This window comes from Arachis ipaensis, chromosome B08, assembly GCF_000816755.2.
Source record: "Arachis ipaensis cultivar K30076 chromosome B08, Araip1.1, whole genome shotgun sequence".
Classification (NCBI taxonomy): domain Eukaryota; kingdom Viridiplantae; phylum Streptophyta; class Magnoliopsida; order Fabales; family Fabaceae; genus Arachis; species Arachis ipaensis.
In genome coordinates, this window is record NC_029792.2 from 116,505,584 (window position 1) to 116,523,110 (window position 17,527).

The 17,527-nt window shown below is 36.6% G+C and overlaps 1 protein-coding gene and 2 long non-coding RNA genes across 3 annotated transcripts; all 3 read right to left on the reverse strand.

Moving 5' to 3' along the window:
* LOC107611607 lies at positions 312-1,301 on the reverse strand. Its single transcript, XM_016313517.1, has one exon. The coding sequence runs from the start codon at positions 1,299-1,301 to the stop codon at positions 312-314; it is 990 nt and encodes a 329-aa protein (XP_016169003.1).
* Positions 13,051-13,262, reverse strand: LOC107612041. Its single transcript, XR_002352418.1, has 2 exons — positions 13,191-13,262; positions 13,051-13,103 (listed from the first exon to the last, which is right to left on the reverse strand). It is a non-coding gene; the product is annotated as an uncharacterized LOC107612041 (long non-coding RNA).
* On the reverse strand, positions 14,300-15,587 carry LOC110265731. The gene is made up of 2 exons (XR_002351982.1): positions 15,373-15,587; positions 14,300-14,493 (listed from the first exon to the last, which is right to left on the reverse strand). It is a non-coding gene; the product is annotated as an uncharacterized LOC110265731 (long non-coding RNA).

The following is a 17,527-nucleotide window of genomic DNA, read 5'->3' on the forward strand; positions in this document are numbered from 1 at the left end:
GATCCTCCAAGCTGTGGGAAATTACGACGGGTGTGTCCGGGCTGGCGACAGAGGCCACACCTCCTCGGCCAGTTCGGATCTGTCTCGTCCATATTCGTCCGTATCCTAGTGGATCTTGGACGACCCTCTCTCGCACGCCTCCTGGCAGGGTCTGGAATCACCGTGAGCCCGTCTTAAGGTGGCCAGAGACCCTCCGATATCGGTGGTGTGAATTCCATCCGGTACACACTGAACACTGAACTGATCTGATACACGCTGTGAACATAAGAGGACCAGGTAAGCCGTGCGTAGGCGCAGCATGCAAGTGCGTGCTAGCACGGGAAATGAAGCGCCTGGAAGTATCCGCAGTCGCAGGTCCGGGATGCAAGCGATACTCTGTAGGTACCCAACGAGAAAGAACCAGTAGGAGTGGTCTCTGCTACGGTGAACTCTGAGTTATCACGGTCATACAAGGTCACCGTGAAGCACCTGGCCGTCTTCATGTTGGCCTCAATAGACTTCACCAAGTACTGACTGAATTGTTGTCCGGTTCCCATCTGAGCCGCAGCCTCTCTCCCCTTACGAACAAAGAGTTTCGCAAGCCTACCATATGTTGCCTTAACCAGGGAGGATACAGGGAGATTTCTAACACCCTTGAGTATTGAGTTCACACACTCGGAGATATTAGTCGTCATGTGACCAAATCGCCGCCCATCATCACAATGCTGAGTCCACAAGGAATAGTCAATCCGGTTCGCCCACTCACACATCGCTGGGTCTTCAGACCGCAGAATATCAAACCAATAATCAAATTCAACCTCGGTCTTCGCATAAGCAGCATTCACTAGAAGCCTCCGTGCGTCCTTGCCCTTGAAGGTTAGGGCAAAATTAGCAGCTACATGTCGAATGCAGAATGCAAGGTATGCAGATGGAGGTAACCACCCTCCGTCAGGTGCCTCAAGGGCAGCCTTGATGCCGTTATGCCTGTCGGAGATAACCAGCAATCCCGGCTGCGGTGTCATGTGCTGTCGAAGGTGGGAGAGAAAGAATGACCAAGACTCTGCATTCTCACCCTCTACTAGTGCGAATGCAACAGGTAGAATGTTCGAGTTCCCATCCTGTGCAATCGCAATGAGCAACGTTCCCCCGTACTTGCCATACAGATGTGTGCCGTCGATGCTAACTAGCGGCTTGCAATGACGGAATGCCTCGATGCACGGTGGAAATGTCCAGAAAAGTCTGTGAAAATAGGCTTCAGACTCGTCAACTTGTCCACCGACTCGAACGGGGCTCGTGCGTAGGACTGCAACAGTACCCGGCATCGTTAACTGGACTCCCAACACCCACCTAGGGAGCTCGTTGTATGACTCATCCCAGTCACCGTAGATGAGGGAAATAGCCTTCTGCTTCGCCATCCAGACCCTCCTGTAAGTCGGCCTAAACCCAAAGTGTGCTGCTGTGGCATTTAGGAGCACCTTTATGCTGACGGATGCATCGGCCCTGACCATTGGCATAATGAACGCCGAAATCACATGATAATCCAAGCTCCTGTGGTCACTCGAGATGGAGGTCGCAAGACAAGTGTGAGGTCCATTGTACCGCTTAACCTCCCAAATGCCCTTGCGCTGCCTGAGGCTCAGTCGAATCAACCAGGTGCACCCATTCCCAAACTCAGAACACTTGCCCACATAACGGCGATGATCAGACTCCACTACCTTGTACTGTACCCCTCGCCGGATGCTGTAGGTCTTCACACTTAACAGGGCCTCATCTTTATCTTGAAATTGCTGACCAACCTAGAACTCTGTCAGACCAGCTGTCCCTTCCACATCTCTAGCTCCGTATCCAACGCAATGCCCTGAAACACCCTCCTGCCTCATGGCGTCCAGGTCCAAAGAGGAAAAATATGGTGGATACTGCTGTGTGCCAGAACTAGAACCACCCACCGCCAATGCAGGCTCACTCAGCTTTGCCAACAATTCTGGTGTCCTCACCTCTGGAAACTGCCTCCGACAAAGAAACAAAACTTGCAGGTCCTCATCACTACCAATCGTGAAACAATCATACTTCACAGTATCCTGCAGGACCGTGACTGGAATGCGATAAAAAAACTTCTTAACCCGCTTCGCACCTTCCACACCGAGTTTCCTCAGCACAGATCTAACAAGGTCATCATAGCTCGTCGTAGGACTAACGACAATACAGAGGGGATCCTTATCTGTGAACTTCACCCCGAAACGAGTTTTCCTCTTAATGGATCCTCTGTGGTGAACCAAAACACCAAAACTCTCCTCACTAGCCATCTTACACCCTCTAATGAGAGCAACTCACGTTTACAACCCTATATATACTGCTCTGTATACCAGTAAATCGAACCAACATGGTTCGAATTAGAAGTTGTGTAATTCGAACCAGCGTGGTTCGAATTATCTAATGCAGCATATTTACCTATAATTCGAACTAGCCTGATTCGAATTATGTGAAACAGCTTCTCCCTCTGTAAATCGAACCAGCCTGGTTCGATTTACTTCAACCGTCTTCTCTCTACGTAGTTCGAACTGGAGTGGTTCGAATTATTAACAAATAGAGTTCGAACCAACCTGGTTCGAATTATATAAAAATACGGCCTGGCTTATTGCTGAAACGATTTTTGTTTTGGCGTATTTAGGTTACAGGATTCTTCACTTGGCTTATTAGGGTTTTTTGCCCTAAAATAATTATTCTGTTTCTTCGATATTTAAGTTTAACACATGTCTTGAGTTATTACATATTATCATTTTTTTTACCTGATGGTTTGTTAAAAGTCAATCCAAAACAAATGATACATATTATTATGTTAATAAAAAATTAAAGAGTAATACTCTAAATAGGTCCCCAAGAAATTTACCATTCGACAGTTTTGTCACCCACAAAATTTAATTAAGATTTCGACTCTGAGATTTTCAGATATCTACTAGATACGTCCCCAAAACCATTTGATCCGGTTAAAGTGGTGACATGTCAGGTTAACTGTGACATGTCACCTCCATGACATTTTGGTCCCCATCCACGTTGGACAAAACGACGTCGTATTGGAACCAGGGGCAAAACGACGTCGTTTCGAGGAGAACAAATTCGTTCCCACTTAGACAGAGAATGCAAACGGCGCCGTTTTCATGTGGGGACCTATTTGCCTTATAATAGTATCTTAGGGGACCTATTTGACCTATAATTCGTGATGTTAAAAGAAGTTATAGGTTTTTAAGGTTTGCGTTGAAGTAAATATAATTTCTTTTAACATCACGAATTATAGGTCAAATAGGTCCCCTAAGATACTATTATAAGGCAAATAGGTCCCCCACATGAAAACGGCGCTGTTTGCATTCTCTGTCTAAGTGGGGACGAATTTGTCCTCCCCGAAACGATGTCGTTTTGCCCCTGGTTCCAATACGACGTCGTTTTGTCCAGCATGGATAGGGACCAAAATGTCCTGGAGGCGACATGTCACAGTTAACCTGACACGTCACCACTTTAATCGGATTAAACGGTTTTGGAGACGTATCTGGTGGATATCTGAAAACCTCAGAGGTGAAATCTTAGTTAAATATTGTGGGGGACAAAACTGTCGGATGGTAAATTTTTTGGGGACCTATTTGGGGTACTCAAAATTAAAAATAATTATTCTCCGTAAGTATTACATGTATGATCGTTTAAAAAGCAAATTTAATTAGATGATTTTTTAAAATAAGATAAAATATTATTTTAGTTTTTAATATTTTGGTCGAATTTTAATTTTGTCTCTAACGTTTTAAATATTCTATTTTAATTTTAAAAAAAATTTTAGACATTCTATTTCAATTCAAAAAAAATTTAAAGCGAGTTTAATATTGTTCCACCATTAAATTTGACACAAACAATTTGTATATTAAAGAGCTAATATCATTTGATTTCAGGTAAATAAAATCAATTCATTAACGATCACTAATATAATTTTTTTTTATTTTAAAGCATGGATGATTGATTATCAAGATTTGAAGTTTTGTGTAAAAAGAAAATTGAGAAAAAAAAAGTATTATAAAAAGGTTTTGATTATATTTTTTTAACATGTAAAAAAAAATATAACTTAACTAATAACGTTATTAACGTGCACGTCACTCATTCTGTTTATTATTAGTGTCAAATTTAATTAACGATTCACATTGAACCTGTTTAAATTTTTTTGAAATAAAAATAGAACATTTAAAATATTAGAAATTAAATTAAAATTTGGCTCAAACGTTAAAAACCAAAATAATACTTTACCTCTTAAAATATTTTTTACCAACAAAAGTACATCTCAATTCGGTACCTCTTAAACCAAAAAAAAAATGAAAACACATACATCACAATGAATTATTATGAGTGAAAATTTATTACACATCACCTATTAATTCATTTAGAATTTATTCATTTATTCAAGGTGCATGTTATGGTGTCTATATATAGTTACTTAATTTATTAAAAAAGATAAAAATTAATATTTAAATTAAAAAATATAAAAATAAATAATTTTTAATATTTAAACCTTACTATAAAAAGATAAGTTCGACAATTTCGGCATCAAAATCATAGGCACCAAAAAAATTGTCTTTATTCAAAACAAGAAACATTTATTGTAACAATCTAATTTTTAGCGTGTCATGATTACACTAAAAATTAAACATTACTAACTTACTTTTTTTAATTTTAACTATTATTTATTATATGAACCTAAATTGTTGTTAAAATATGATCACTTCATGAGGGTAACTTTTTTTAAAACGTTTGATTTGGTAAGTAAAAAGACATATATAGATAAAACAGGCATAAGCAATCACACATATACATATCTCATATCAATTAATAGTACTCAATCATCTAGCTTTAGTAGTATATAGAATTCAGTTACGACACTCTTAAAAGTAGCTAGTTGACTTATTCAAGAAGTACTTAGTCATCCAGCTTTTTTTTTTTCCAAAGATAATAGGTTATATTTCATTAATTATTAAAAAATGAAATACAAAGATGTCCAAAAGCAGGACAGCATAATAAAAGGTGGGGTTTCCCAAAAACACTACACTGAAGGTATTCATCCGACGGTGCGTGGTCGAAAAACGAAGAAAAATCTTAAAGAAGAAAGAATGATAAATCCAATTGCATGCAACTAAGAGCTTGCCTCATGGAGATGATGACCTAAATTGGGAGTTCTTTGGATTTCACGGAACAACTTGACAGAGCTTGCTAGAATGGCAGACGGCATAGAAGTAGAACCTTCAAAAATCAACTGGTTGCGAGCTTTCCAGCAGTTCCAGCAAATGATGGCAAGCAATTGAGGATTACGGTCAGCATTCTTCAACGGGTTAAGTATCTCTGTTGATGCAGTCCACCATGTCCAAAACTCGTTAGAACTCTGAGGGGGAAGACAGTCACGAAGATAACTCTGAGACCATACGTCTTTAATTCTAGAGCAATCGATTAAACAATGAGTGACTGTTTCCGTTGCTTCCTGACAGCAGGGGCATATTGGTGATATAGATGGGATGCGGTGATGAATCTGAGCAAGCACCGGAAGTCGGCCATGGAGAGCTTTCCAGATAAATAGCTTAATTTTGTGAGGCAAGTTCAACTTCCTTAGATCAATCCACGGCTTTTTCTGCTACATATAATTAGGGCAAAACTCCAGAGGCGGATGGTAAAATAAATAGCCAATTCTGTAACCTGAAGCTGTATCATATTGCTTGGATTTATTCAAATCCCATTGCAATTTGTCCCTACCTTGCTGAATTTTAACTGACAAAATCCTATTTGCAACGTCTTGGGGAAATAATTCTTGAATGAGATTCTGATTCCAATTCCTATCTTCAGTAATTAGATCTTTAACTCTTGGAACCAACTCACAAATAGCCTGTCTATTTGGCATGTCAGAAATCATTAAAGGATACGGAGGAGGCAACCAAGGATCCTCAAAGGTTCGGATATTCTCACCAGTACCCACAGCCCAATTAAGACCTTTTTCAACAATCTTTCGGCCTTCCAGTATGCTCCTCCATCCCCAAGAAGGTAAGACTCCAATTTCTGCCGTTATAGCATTACCATTGCTAAAGTATTTACCTCTTAGTATTTTGGATAACAAGGAAGTAGGCTGTGTTACAAGTCGCCAAAACTGTTTGCCTAAAAGCGCCAGATTTTAGATTCTGAGATCTTTAAATCCAAGGCCTCCTTCTTTTCGTGGGCGAGTCATAGTGTCCCAGCTAATCCAAGCCATCCGCCTTTCTGAACCTTTTTGTCCCCACCAGAACTGAGAAAGTAGAGAGTGAATTTCCAAAATTAAACCATCAGGCAACTTGAAGCAAGACAATGTATAAATAGGAATAGCTTCTCCCACTGCCTTAAGCAATATGTGTCTACCACCTGACAAAAGAAGATTGCGCTTCCACCCTTGGATTCTTTTTCGAATCTTTTCTTTGATCATACTAAAAGAAGCCTTTTTCGATTTAGAGACTGTAGAAGGCAAACCAAGGTATTTATCCTGAGCCCCATTATGGTTAATATTCATAGAGTTAGCCAGTAGTGTACGAGTAGTGGAGGGAGTGTTGTGGCTAAAGAATGCAGCAGATTTATTAAGATTTACCCTCTGGCCACTGATACTTTCATAAGAATTCAATAAATGTAGGATATTTGAACATGCTTCAGGATTAGCCTTACAGAATAAGATGGAATCATCAGCAAATAGGAGGTGGTTGACCTTGGGACATTGCCTATGTATCTGAAGTTCCTGAATTAGTCTGTTTTGTTCTGCCTTGTGTAGCAAGAAGGAGAGACCTTCTGCACAGAAAAGAAAAAGATAGGGAGATAGAGGATCTCCTTGTCGAATACCTCTATTTGGTTTGAAGAAACCATAAGGTTGTCCTTCCACAATAATGGAATAAGAAGCAGTTGTCACTAATTCTCGAATCCACATGATCCATCGGGAGTCAAAACCAAACTTCTCCAATATAAACCAAAGAAAGTGACATTCCACCCTATCATATGCCTTACTCATATCTAATTTTAGCGTCATTTCATTTTCGAGACCCCTTTTTTTGTTCTTCAAGTAATGCATACACTCGTGAGCAATTAGGATATTATCAGAGATTAATCTGTCTTTAATAAAAGCACTCTGCGTAGGGCTAATTAGTCTATTCATCATACCCTGAAGCCTATGTACAAATACTTTGGAGATAATCTTGTAAAAGACTGAAGATAGGCTTATTGGTCTTAACTGAGTCATATCTTTAGCATCAGAAATCTTGGGAATAAGACAGATCTAAGTGTGGTTAAAACCCTTTAAGATTCTGCCCCCAGAAAAGAAGCTCTTAACTGCTCGAAACACATCACCACTAAGTATGTTCCAGAAGGTTTGAAAAAATTTTGCTGTCATACCATCATCTCCTGGAGCACTTTGAGGATGAATGCTAAATGTTGCGTGTTTCACTTCCTCCATAGTCACTGGTCTTTGAAGCCTACGGTTCATGTGAGCTGTAACCTTAGGTTCAAAGTCAGTAAACATAGATTCAGGGTTCTCATGACAAGTGGAGGAAAAGATATCCTTGAAATAAGATTCAGCCACAGAAGCAATACCAGCATTTGAAGTAGCCACTTCACCATCACTGCCAGTTAGTTGCCAAATTCTATTCCTTCGGGTTCGATTTCTAAATTTCTGATGGAAGAAAGCTGTATTCTGATCACCAGATTTGAGCCATTTGACTCTAGACTTATCTTTCCAATAAGATTCCTCATTTTGCAATGCTTTTTCAAGCTTGTCCTCTATTTTTGAAATGATGTCGCCTCCATGAATTCCTGCTAAACGAAGTTCCTCTAATTCCGACTGTAGTAAATCAATCTCCACCTTCGAATTAGATCTGTGTTCTTGCTGCCATCTGACAATCTTATGCCGACAACGCTTTATTTTTTGAGCTAGGATATACATGGCTGAACCATCAATCTGTTCATGCCAAACCTCTCTAACAATCTGCCTTATTTCATCATTGGAACACCATCTTTCTTGAAATTTGAATCGGCGTTTAGATATCTCAGTTCTCATATTAGAGTCTAAGAGAAGAGGGGCATGATCCGAGCCTGATTCTGACAGTCTAAGAACCGTTGCATTGGGATAGAGTTGCTGCCAATCAACTCCTACCAGGAATCGATCCAGTCTTTCCTGTATCAACTCATCACCCCTCCGTCTATTTGACCAAGTGAATGGTCTTCCGACCATACCAATATCAATCAGGAAATTATCATCAATAAAACTATTAAAGGTTTCAATAGAAGAAGGAGATTTAGCACCCCCACCTTCTTTCTCTAATTGATTAGAAATGGCATTAAAATCTCCCATTAACACAACCTTACCATCGAACTGTTGGGTGACTGAAGTTAATTCAGCAAATTGAGCCATTCTATGTTGATCATTTGAACTGACATAAACACATAGAACACCATAGGGATCATTAGACCCAGCTGTCAGAACTGATGCCGCAATGAAAAATCTACCATGCTGTAAAATCTGAACAGTACAACCATCCCTCCATGCCATTGCCAAACCCCCTGATAATCCATCCGGATCCACAATAAACCATTCCTTGAAACCACAAGATCTTAGTTTTCCTTCAACTTGTAGAGATTGATTTTTTGTTTCGCAGATAAAACCAACCTCGGGGGAGTAGGATTTGCAAATCCCTTTAAGATTGTGGATTGTCAGGGGTCTCCCCAAACCCCGACAATTCCATGAGAGCAGTTTCATATTTCTCTGGGTGCCACTTGAAAGCTGGCACCCTCCACCGTCATAGCAATTATATGAGGGTTCTGAGTCTCTGATTTGTTGCCCATGGTGTAAATCAGAGTCCTGACTTATTTAAAAAGTCTTTAAGTTAGCATCCAAATTAACTTAGATTCTATACTCTCCTAATCCTTCTAGGTTGCAAAAATAAAAAAAAAAAGACAATCTAGATACTCAACACTTAAGTCAAATTGAACATCAACAAAATACAAACATCATCTTTTAGTCAGCTACACGATCATATATCATTGATAGGTAAATACGTCAGTACCTTATCATGTAGCCACGTCAAAAAAAACTCGTACAAATGATCTGGATTAAAGTTCGGGATAAGAGGGGTGCACTAAACGGCTGATCACACAATATGTATAAACAGAAACGAGGCTCGTCTTAGATCAGAAAACTACACAAAGCGGGACCTCATATGAAAAGACCTCTAGTAGCTCATAGAAAAGAACCTCCGTCTTCATCCATGAGAAAAGGATTGGAGTAAAAATTTGGGAGTGTTTAGTAAGGTTAGGAGTTACAGATTAGATTCATTAAATTATTCGTTTTTTTTTTAATTATTTATTATTTAGTTTTAGTTACTTAGGTACACAATAATTCATATACAAATCAATGATATAGCAATCAAACATGCACACACATAGACAAACATACACACACGTTATAAAGTCAGGAGTTTATGCTACAAACAAGTATGATGCATGTCTACTTTATGCAGACTATGAGTTCATGTATTGATTTACATCCTGTAACTGAATATTACCTAAGAACCAGTCTCATATATGATTTTTCAAATGTTCAGTTGCACAATCCCTGTGACCGAAGCCATTCAATTGACTTTCGAATTGCATTAAGACCTATAGCAAAGCCATTCAGTTGATTTCAAATTGCACTAATTCCTATGGCATAACCAATCAATTAACTTCAAATTGCACTAATATGCCTACATCTGGAGAATAGTTCTCAATTTGTGGGCGTCTTCATTGTACATTGGCCCATTTTTTGCCTAGTCTGAAGGCCATCTCTTGATTATTTCAGCCCAAAGACCCTTTCAACAATTATCTTCAATATATCTTTTCTCTATCTTCACATGTCATTTATTCTCTCTTTGATCCTCTTTAACATCTTAATTAATCATAGTCTTCTCCTCATACTTCTTTTCAAGTCTTTTATAAACAGAACATCTAAGTTTTAGACTTTAAATTATTTTTCTACGTCTTTTATTGTAATTACTATTATGTTCCTAACCTTTTACACTATTTATCATTATGTCCTCATCTTTTACTTTAATTTTTTTATGTCTTTTAACTTTTGAATATTATAATTTGACCCTCAAATTTTTAATTAACTATAGTTTAGTCCCTGAATTTTAGTTAATTATATTTTAACCCCTTACCTTTATCTATTTATACTTTTACTCTTATACTTTTACCTAACTATATTTTATTCCTACATATTTTTAAAATTTTTATTTTATCCCTGAAAATTAGTTGGACTGTTTTACCCTTAAACTTTTTATTTAATATTCGAATTGTCTCTTAAACTTTAAATTACCATTTTAACCTTAATTTTTTTACTAAATTATCATTGTATTCTTCCTTGTATGATTAAAAGTGAAACTTCACTGATTTAGCATGGATTCTTCCTTAATTTTTAACTTGTTTTCAAACTTTTTGATAATCACTTTTAACATTTTTTAACTCTAATTTTCAACCAACATAATCACATCAAAAACACATTAAAGAAGCATAAAATTAAGCCTCTTAGAAGCTCTAAAATCAGCAGTCATAGTACTTCAAAGAGCACTTAATTTTCAAACTTGTTTTCAACATAGAAACATCACCAAACAACTATTCAATCACTCAATTTCAATCACCAAATAATAATCCAACAATCATACCTCAAGAACATAAAAAATTCATAATTAATTAGCCAAACTTTACCTCTTTTGTTAGTACAAAAATTAGTCCTCTCTTGATATTTTCCTAGCTCACTTTCTTGTCTAATTTCAATCAAAGTTAACTTTTAATTTAAGAAATTATGTGAAGGCCAAATCTTCATCATGGATTTAAGAAGGATTTTTTCACATCTCAAATTGAAATTGATAGTTTTTTGTTCCTCAAGACTTCTAGATATGGGCTCTAAGCAAGAACATCTATAAAAAATATCAAGTTTTCTTCATGTTTAATCATGGTCAAAACTTCCAAAAGGATGAACAACTATAATACTTCATCTTACTTTGTAAATTTTGGTATGAAAGTGAAGAGGACGATGAGAGAAATACTTTAGTGGTTCAGAATTTTGATTGGAGTTTTGGAAAGACACAACTAAAAAATGGATTAATACAGACAGATTTAGTCTTTATTACAGACGGATTTTTGGTTACCGACGGATTTTGTCCCTCTGTAAAAGCTCCGTCGGAAATTATTTACCGACGGATTTTTTTTTCGTCAGAAAATTACAGACAGATTTTTACCAGTTACCGACGGATTTTCTCTCTGTAAATTCTCCATCCATTTCCCAAAGACGACAAACTTTTCGATGGATTTTCCGTCTGTAATTACAGACGAATTTTTCGACAAATTTTCTGTCTATAATTACAGACGGATTTTCAGATGGATTTTCCGTCTATAATTACAGACGGATTTCCGTCTGTAATTACAAACGAATTTTCCGACATACTTTCCATCTGTAATTTGAACTTTGGAAAATCATCTCACACTCTGATTACAGACAGAAAATCCGTCTATAAATCCATCAGTAAGGTAAAATTTTTTTTTCTAATTACAAAATAAACTTATTTTCATATAAAATAAATATAAATTTAATACAAATTTTTATCTAATTTGTATTCGAATATTTATAATATTTCAAAAAATAAACAAATTCATCGCATTATCAAAAACTAAAAGAAAAGTACTATAAACAAGCAAGTTAATATAATTCAAAATATAAACAAAATATATTGATCATCAACTATAATTCCTAGTATATTGTTCAACCATACTAAAACTATCAGCTATAGTCTTCAATGTCATCTTCATCCTCATCATCATCATAGCCCTCATCCGAAGACATTGAGGGTGGTGGCGGTGGCGGTGGTAGTGGAACTGCACTAGAACTACTTGACGCTCTAACCTTCTCATAATAGCTAACATAAGCCTCATTCTACCTCTTCTGTTTCAGCTTTTCCTTCTTGGCCTTTCCAATTGCCCGTTTCAACTTTTCTAACTTCTTTTGAGTCTTTTCCAAAGGAGCCAAGCGTGTATTTAACAACTTACTAATATGCTCATCTGTTTGTTGAGTAACACGCTGAAAAAGCTCTTCATTGAGATTATGAATCTATTCTTGCAAATCAGGAAAATAATTTTGATTTCTTGGTGCTCTTCCAGATATAGAATTGGCAGAAGTGGTTCCAGACTTGATAGAGCTAGAAAAGAATGACCATTTTTCGTAAACTCGATTCTTCTTTTGCCCACCACACACTTCCTCCCAAATCAAGTCTTCATCAATTGGTTGTAGCTCCATTCCCTGTGCTTGAGCCTCGGCATGTTGAACCTGAACTTCTGCCAACTTTTTTATAAACTTCTCCTATTGCACAATGATTATATCAATTATATTATTATTATTATTAAGACAAATAGCAATGTATATCACAGTGCAGCAAATGCAGATTATAGAAAACTTAATTTACATATAACGGAAAAAAGAAAAGAAAAAGGCTTCTCCTTTAATTGGCACATGGCTGACATCTCTTATGGTTATGGTCCATTTTATTCCTCCCTGATAATAAATGAGTTGTAGCATTCCTCATCGAGTAATAAATTAATAATGAGTTGGTTTACCAGGCGTGTAAGCTGCATAAACTTGGAAGAAAAGAAACCAACTATAAAATCACAAAGCACAAAGCTGAATAATAATAATAATGTTGAACATAGTTAGGACCACTAAATACAGTAATGTTAATGCCAGACAGCTAGAAATTAGTTAAGAATTTTGACATAGGAGGAGTATTTATTAAAGGGAATCAACCAATAGTGATTACTTTTATTTATCAAAAACATCAATAGAAATGCGAATTATGCTATATCTCAAGTCGCAGCATGTACCAAAAACATGACCAAAAACACAAAAGGGCATATAAATATTCAAGTGGCAGCATGTACATTAATTTAACATTTATGCTATATCTCACATGAGTGTCTTGAGAGCGCTTGTCTACCTATTTAGACTTGTCACTTTTAAGTGTGTGGGTTTCTTTGAAGACCTCCTCGTGGGTTGGTGTACGGCCCAACTGCTTCTTCTGTTCCACATGAAATACAAAATAAGAAAAATTTTACATAAATAGATGTCTATTAAATAAGATCTAAAGCCACTTAAATTATATTACCATCCTCTCTATAGTTGAGCTCAATGGAATAGAACCACCGCAACGGACATAACCACCTAAGAGTGACGCTCGATTCTCTCTTACTTTTTTCCTTATATTTTTCCATATCTCATCTATTTCCCAGTACCTTTCTAACACCTTTTTGTAAGCAGGAATTAGCCCTTCGTGGGTTGTATCCACACCCTCACAGATATCTGACATCATTTGGCTAAATCGCTTACTTGTCCTATACTTGAAAGCCCTCCAGAAAAACTCATCATCATCATCATCAATAAGAAAGTGGCTCTGCACATACTCATCAAATTGCTACTTAAAAGATTCAAATCACATGAACAATATTCAATCAAGTTATGATTAAAGACAAGTTATGATTAAAAAAGAAAGAACAAAGAAAACAAAGAGCACATAACTCTCTCACTTTGACTATATTACATACAGAACAAAAATAGGAACAACATTATAAATTGCTACAAATAGAAATTGGTGCTGCTATTGAAAACTAGGGCCTGTGTTAAGCCATTAGCACTTTAATTTGAAATTAAAATATAGTAGTAAACACATATCTTTAGTCTATTAGCACTTTAATCATAATCAGGAAGCATATAACTAGTGAAAACATATATAAATAAAATTCAAACAGATGCTGCTATTTTAATTATGGAGAGATCCAAATTTTACCTTATTTTTCCATCAGGAACCAATCTTTTTTTTTGTGACACTATTAGGAACCGATGCAGTCTCTGATAGAGGAGATGTACTAGAGCTTTCAGGTGTCTCTGAATCAACTAATAGACTGGAATTGCAAAGCGGAGGAGGAATCGAAATCGGAGGAGGGGGTGGAGGAGGGGGACCCATACATCCTGGAGTAGGCCAACTTGGTGGAGGAAGACCCGTGTAGCCTGGATTAAGTACCATCAAATAGGGTTGCTGGCTGAGTGGTCCTGACTGAAAATCTGGCACAACCGAAGTCCCAGAAGAGGTGGAGGTGGTTGAAATAGCAGCTGCGGTAGTGGTGCGAGAACCTCTATGACCCTTGACACCTTTACCCTTGACCCGAGGAGCCATGACCTACATATATATTAAAAGACAATATTAAAGACAAATAAATACTTTATTATCTGATATTTATTTCTGAGCAACCCAGCAATGATTTCTGTGCGTGGCTGCACACCACACAGTGAAATGTGTTGTAGATCCGGTTGGAGAATGAGTGAGAGACTCTAGTCAATTGTTTAAACAAGTTAAGACAGTGACTCAGGATATGGCTGTCTCCAATTTTTAGTCCTTATCCTCTGCCTATCCCCTAATAACAAGTGTGCCACAAGCATAAATTTTATGCACAAAACTCAAAAGGTTGATAGAATACAATTGACAGCAAGATAAACTTTCATCTGATTCTGTTCTGAGAGGAAAACAAACTCATACTAGTGATACAAGATGAAAGGAAGAAAGGAAGTAAAAAAGCACAATGCAAATGCACCAGCTCACCTATATTCTCTTCTATGCGAAGAACAAACTATCTGCAGAATATAAGTAAACCAGAACAAACTATTGTCTTGTGGTCCAAAGCTGCATCATACCTGTAAATAAAGTTCATTAGAACAATAATCACTGCCAAAATAAACCATCTATGTTCCAATTATAGTCATAGTTCCAATTTAAAATATCAAATTATTGGACCACCTTCCCCACAATTATTAAATCCCGTCTGATTAATCCCTATGTCGTCAATCTCTCCATGTTCTGTCCAAATCCAATAATTTGGCATAAACCCCTTTTTCCACAAATGCATCTTAATAATGTTCAACTCTTTATAGTTTGTGCATCTACACTTAACGCATGGGCATCTACACTTTCCTTCCGACTTCACAACATCTAACTTACTAATTATTTCTATAAACTCCTCAACCTTGTCATAAAACTCAGGTTTAATATACCCTCTTGTTGGATTCAACCTATCATACATCCACACTCGATGGTGCCAAGACATTTCTTACGAATTTGATATTTTTAGTACCTATAAATCATCCAACACAAGCAACATTTCATCTATCATACAACACCCTATCAATATTTAACCATATCAATGCAATACAAGCAACAACACAACACAAGTAATATTTTATTTATCATACAATACCCTAGAAATCAATGAAGTTTACAACACAAAAATTGCACTAACCTGATCTCCAAGCAAAAAGTTGAAGAGATTAGACCAAAAATTTCTGAGCGAATACACAAATTAGTCTTCTAATAATCAACTACTGTGCAATGAGAGAGAGAGAGAGAGAGAGAGAGAGAGAGAGAGACCTCTTCAAGACTTCAACACAGAAAGAAACTGCTGTTTGTAAATAATGCAGAATTCAGAAATTAGCAAGGACCCTGACCCAAGTTTAGCTTTCAACAACATATCTTTTAGTGGGTTAATAATAGTTTCATACTTTATCTATGAGAAGAGCAAAAGGTAAAACACAGTATACCAAGAATTATCAGACAAAAACAAATATTGATTTTACTTTGTGCATTAATTAAAAAAATATTACTTTTTGAAAGAAAGTAATGTCACCTACACACTTGAATTCAGATATTAAACTAAGTAGTATTACCTGTTATTTATCTACATATAATTTAGTGTTTTTGGCAAATTAAAGTTTTTAAGAGTGAGAATGACGCGACAAACCCTTATAGTGGATTATCTACATATAATTTGTTAATTCTTATATGACTGCTACCTGAAAAATTTGTGTCTTTTAAAGTAAATATCACATGATATAATTAAGAAAAGCATATATCTTGTTATTGACCACTTATACCTACATGACAGAACTAAGGATAAGGGATTTCTACTTTTTCAGGTTTACAAGTTAAGACGGATTTTGAGAATATGAAGCATTCTGCATCCATGGAACAACTTTAAGTCCAGTAAAATAGATGTAGGTGTGGATTGTTGGTAATTGAAGTTGATGAAGAAGATGAAGTGCCTTCTATGATACCTAAAGCTGTCACAACAAATGGATCTTTGATGTATGAAACATGCAAGGTATTGATTATTGAAAGATGGTGTTGCGGTCCTAGTTATATTGATTAACAAATAAAAGTACCACGAGAAGTTTTCTACTTGTGATATACTAACAAAATTGACCCAGCTCGACAACTCACACAATGAACAATTAAAAAATTAGAGGAAGAAAAACAGCATCAAAAGAAATCAAGAGTGGAATAGATCATAAATCACAGCACAGCTACTCGAAATTAAAGATCCAAACAAACAAATAAAGAAAAAAAGAGAAAAGCTTGTGGCAATTAATAGTGACTCACAGTGAACTCAAGTCAGCTTCGGGCATAGCCTCCAAACCCTAGAAAAGATAGATTACTTGATTATTCCCATTAAAAAAAACTTAAGCACCAGAAAGTAATAACTAAATCAAATTCTGCAGGAACAAATTCTAACAGAAGAAATCAAAGAGATAAATCAAAAGGTTGATAAGGAAATAAGAAAAAATTAAAGGAAGCAGAGATAAAATCACAAAATCAAAAATGAAATCACAAAATCAAAGACAAAAATGGCGAGGAGCAGAGAATCAGAAACAACGCACGGCGAGGAGGGAGGAACCCTTCGTGACGGTGACGCCACGAGCTCAACTCAAAACTTGGTGCGACGGCGAGGAGAGGAGGAACCAACAATGCGAAGAGGGCCGAGTAGAGCTTCCCCAGATGACGAAGGTACCCACGGTCTGTCCCGCCGGCGGCGACAGCACCTTCTACCAGAGGAGAAGCGTTCGACGACAACTTTGAAGAGGGAGGGATGATGGTGAAAACGAGTTCATAGGTCAGGAGGAGAATGGAGCTCGATAAGGGTGGTGATAAAATTAGGGGTAACTTAATATTTCTGACGAAAAATTTTAAATTACAGAAGAATTTTCTTTCTGTAATAATTTAATAAAATACAGCGTTTTGTCTATTTAATTACAGACGGAAAATCCGTCTGTAACCATTTCTCACGGAAAAAAAAATAATTTTACCGACAGAATTATCGACGGATTCTGTTTTCTGTCTGTAATTTATGCTAATTTATTTTTTTGTTTTTCAATAAAAAATCTCTCTAAAATTCCGTCTGTATTTCTGTGGGATAAAATTCGTCGAAAATATCCGTCTGTAATAACTAATTTTCTAGTAATGAAAAAGATGGCCGAATTTGAAAATTAGGAGGACATGGAAGTAAAAGCTTGTTTTCTCTCTTTTTTCTTCTTGAAATGTCATAGAAGATGATGGAGGTGGCTGCTTTCTATGTGTCTTGGAAGTTATAAGTGTCATCCATCAAGTTTTAATAATAAAAT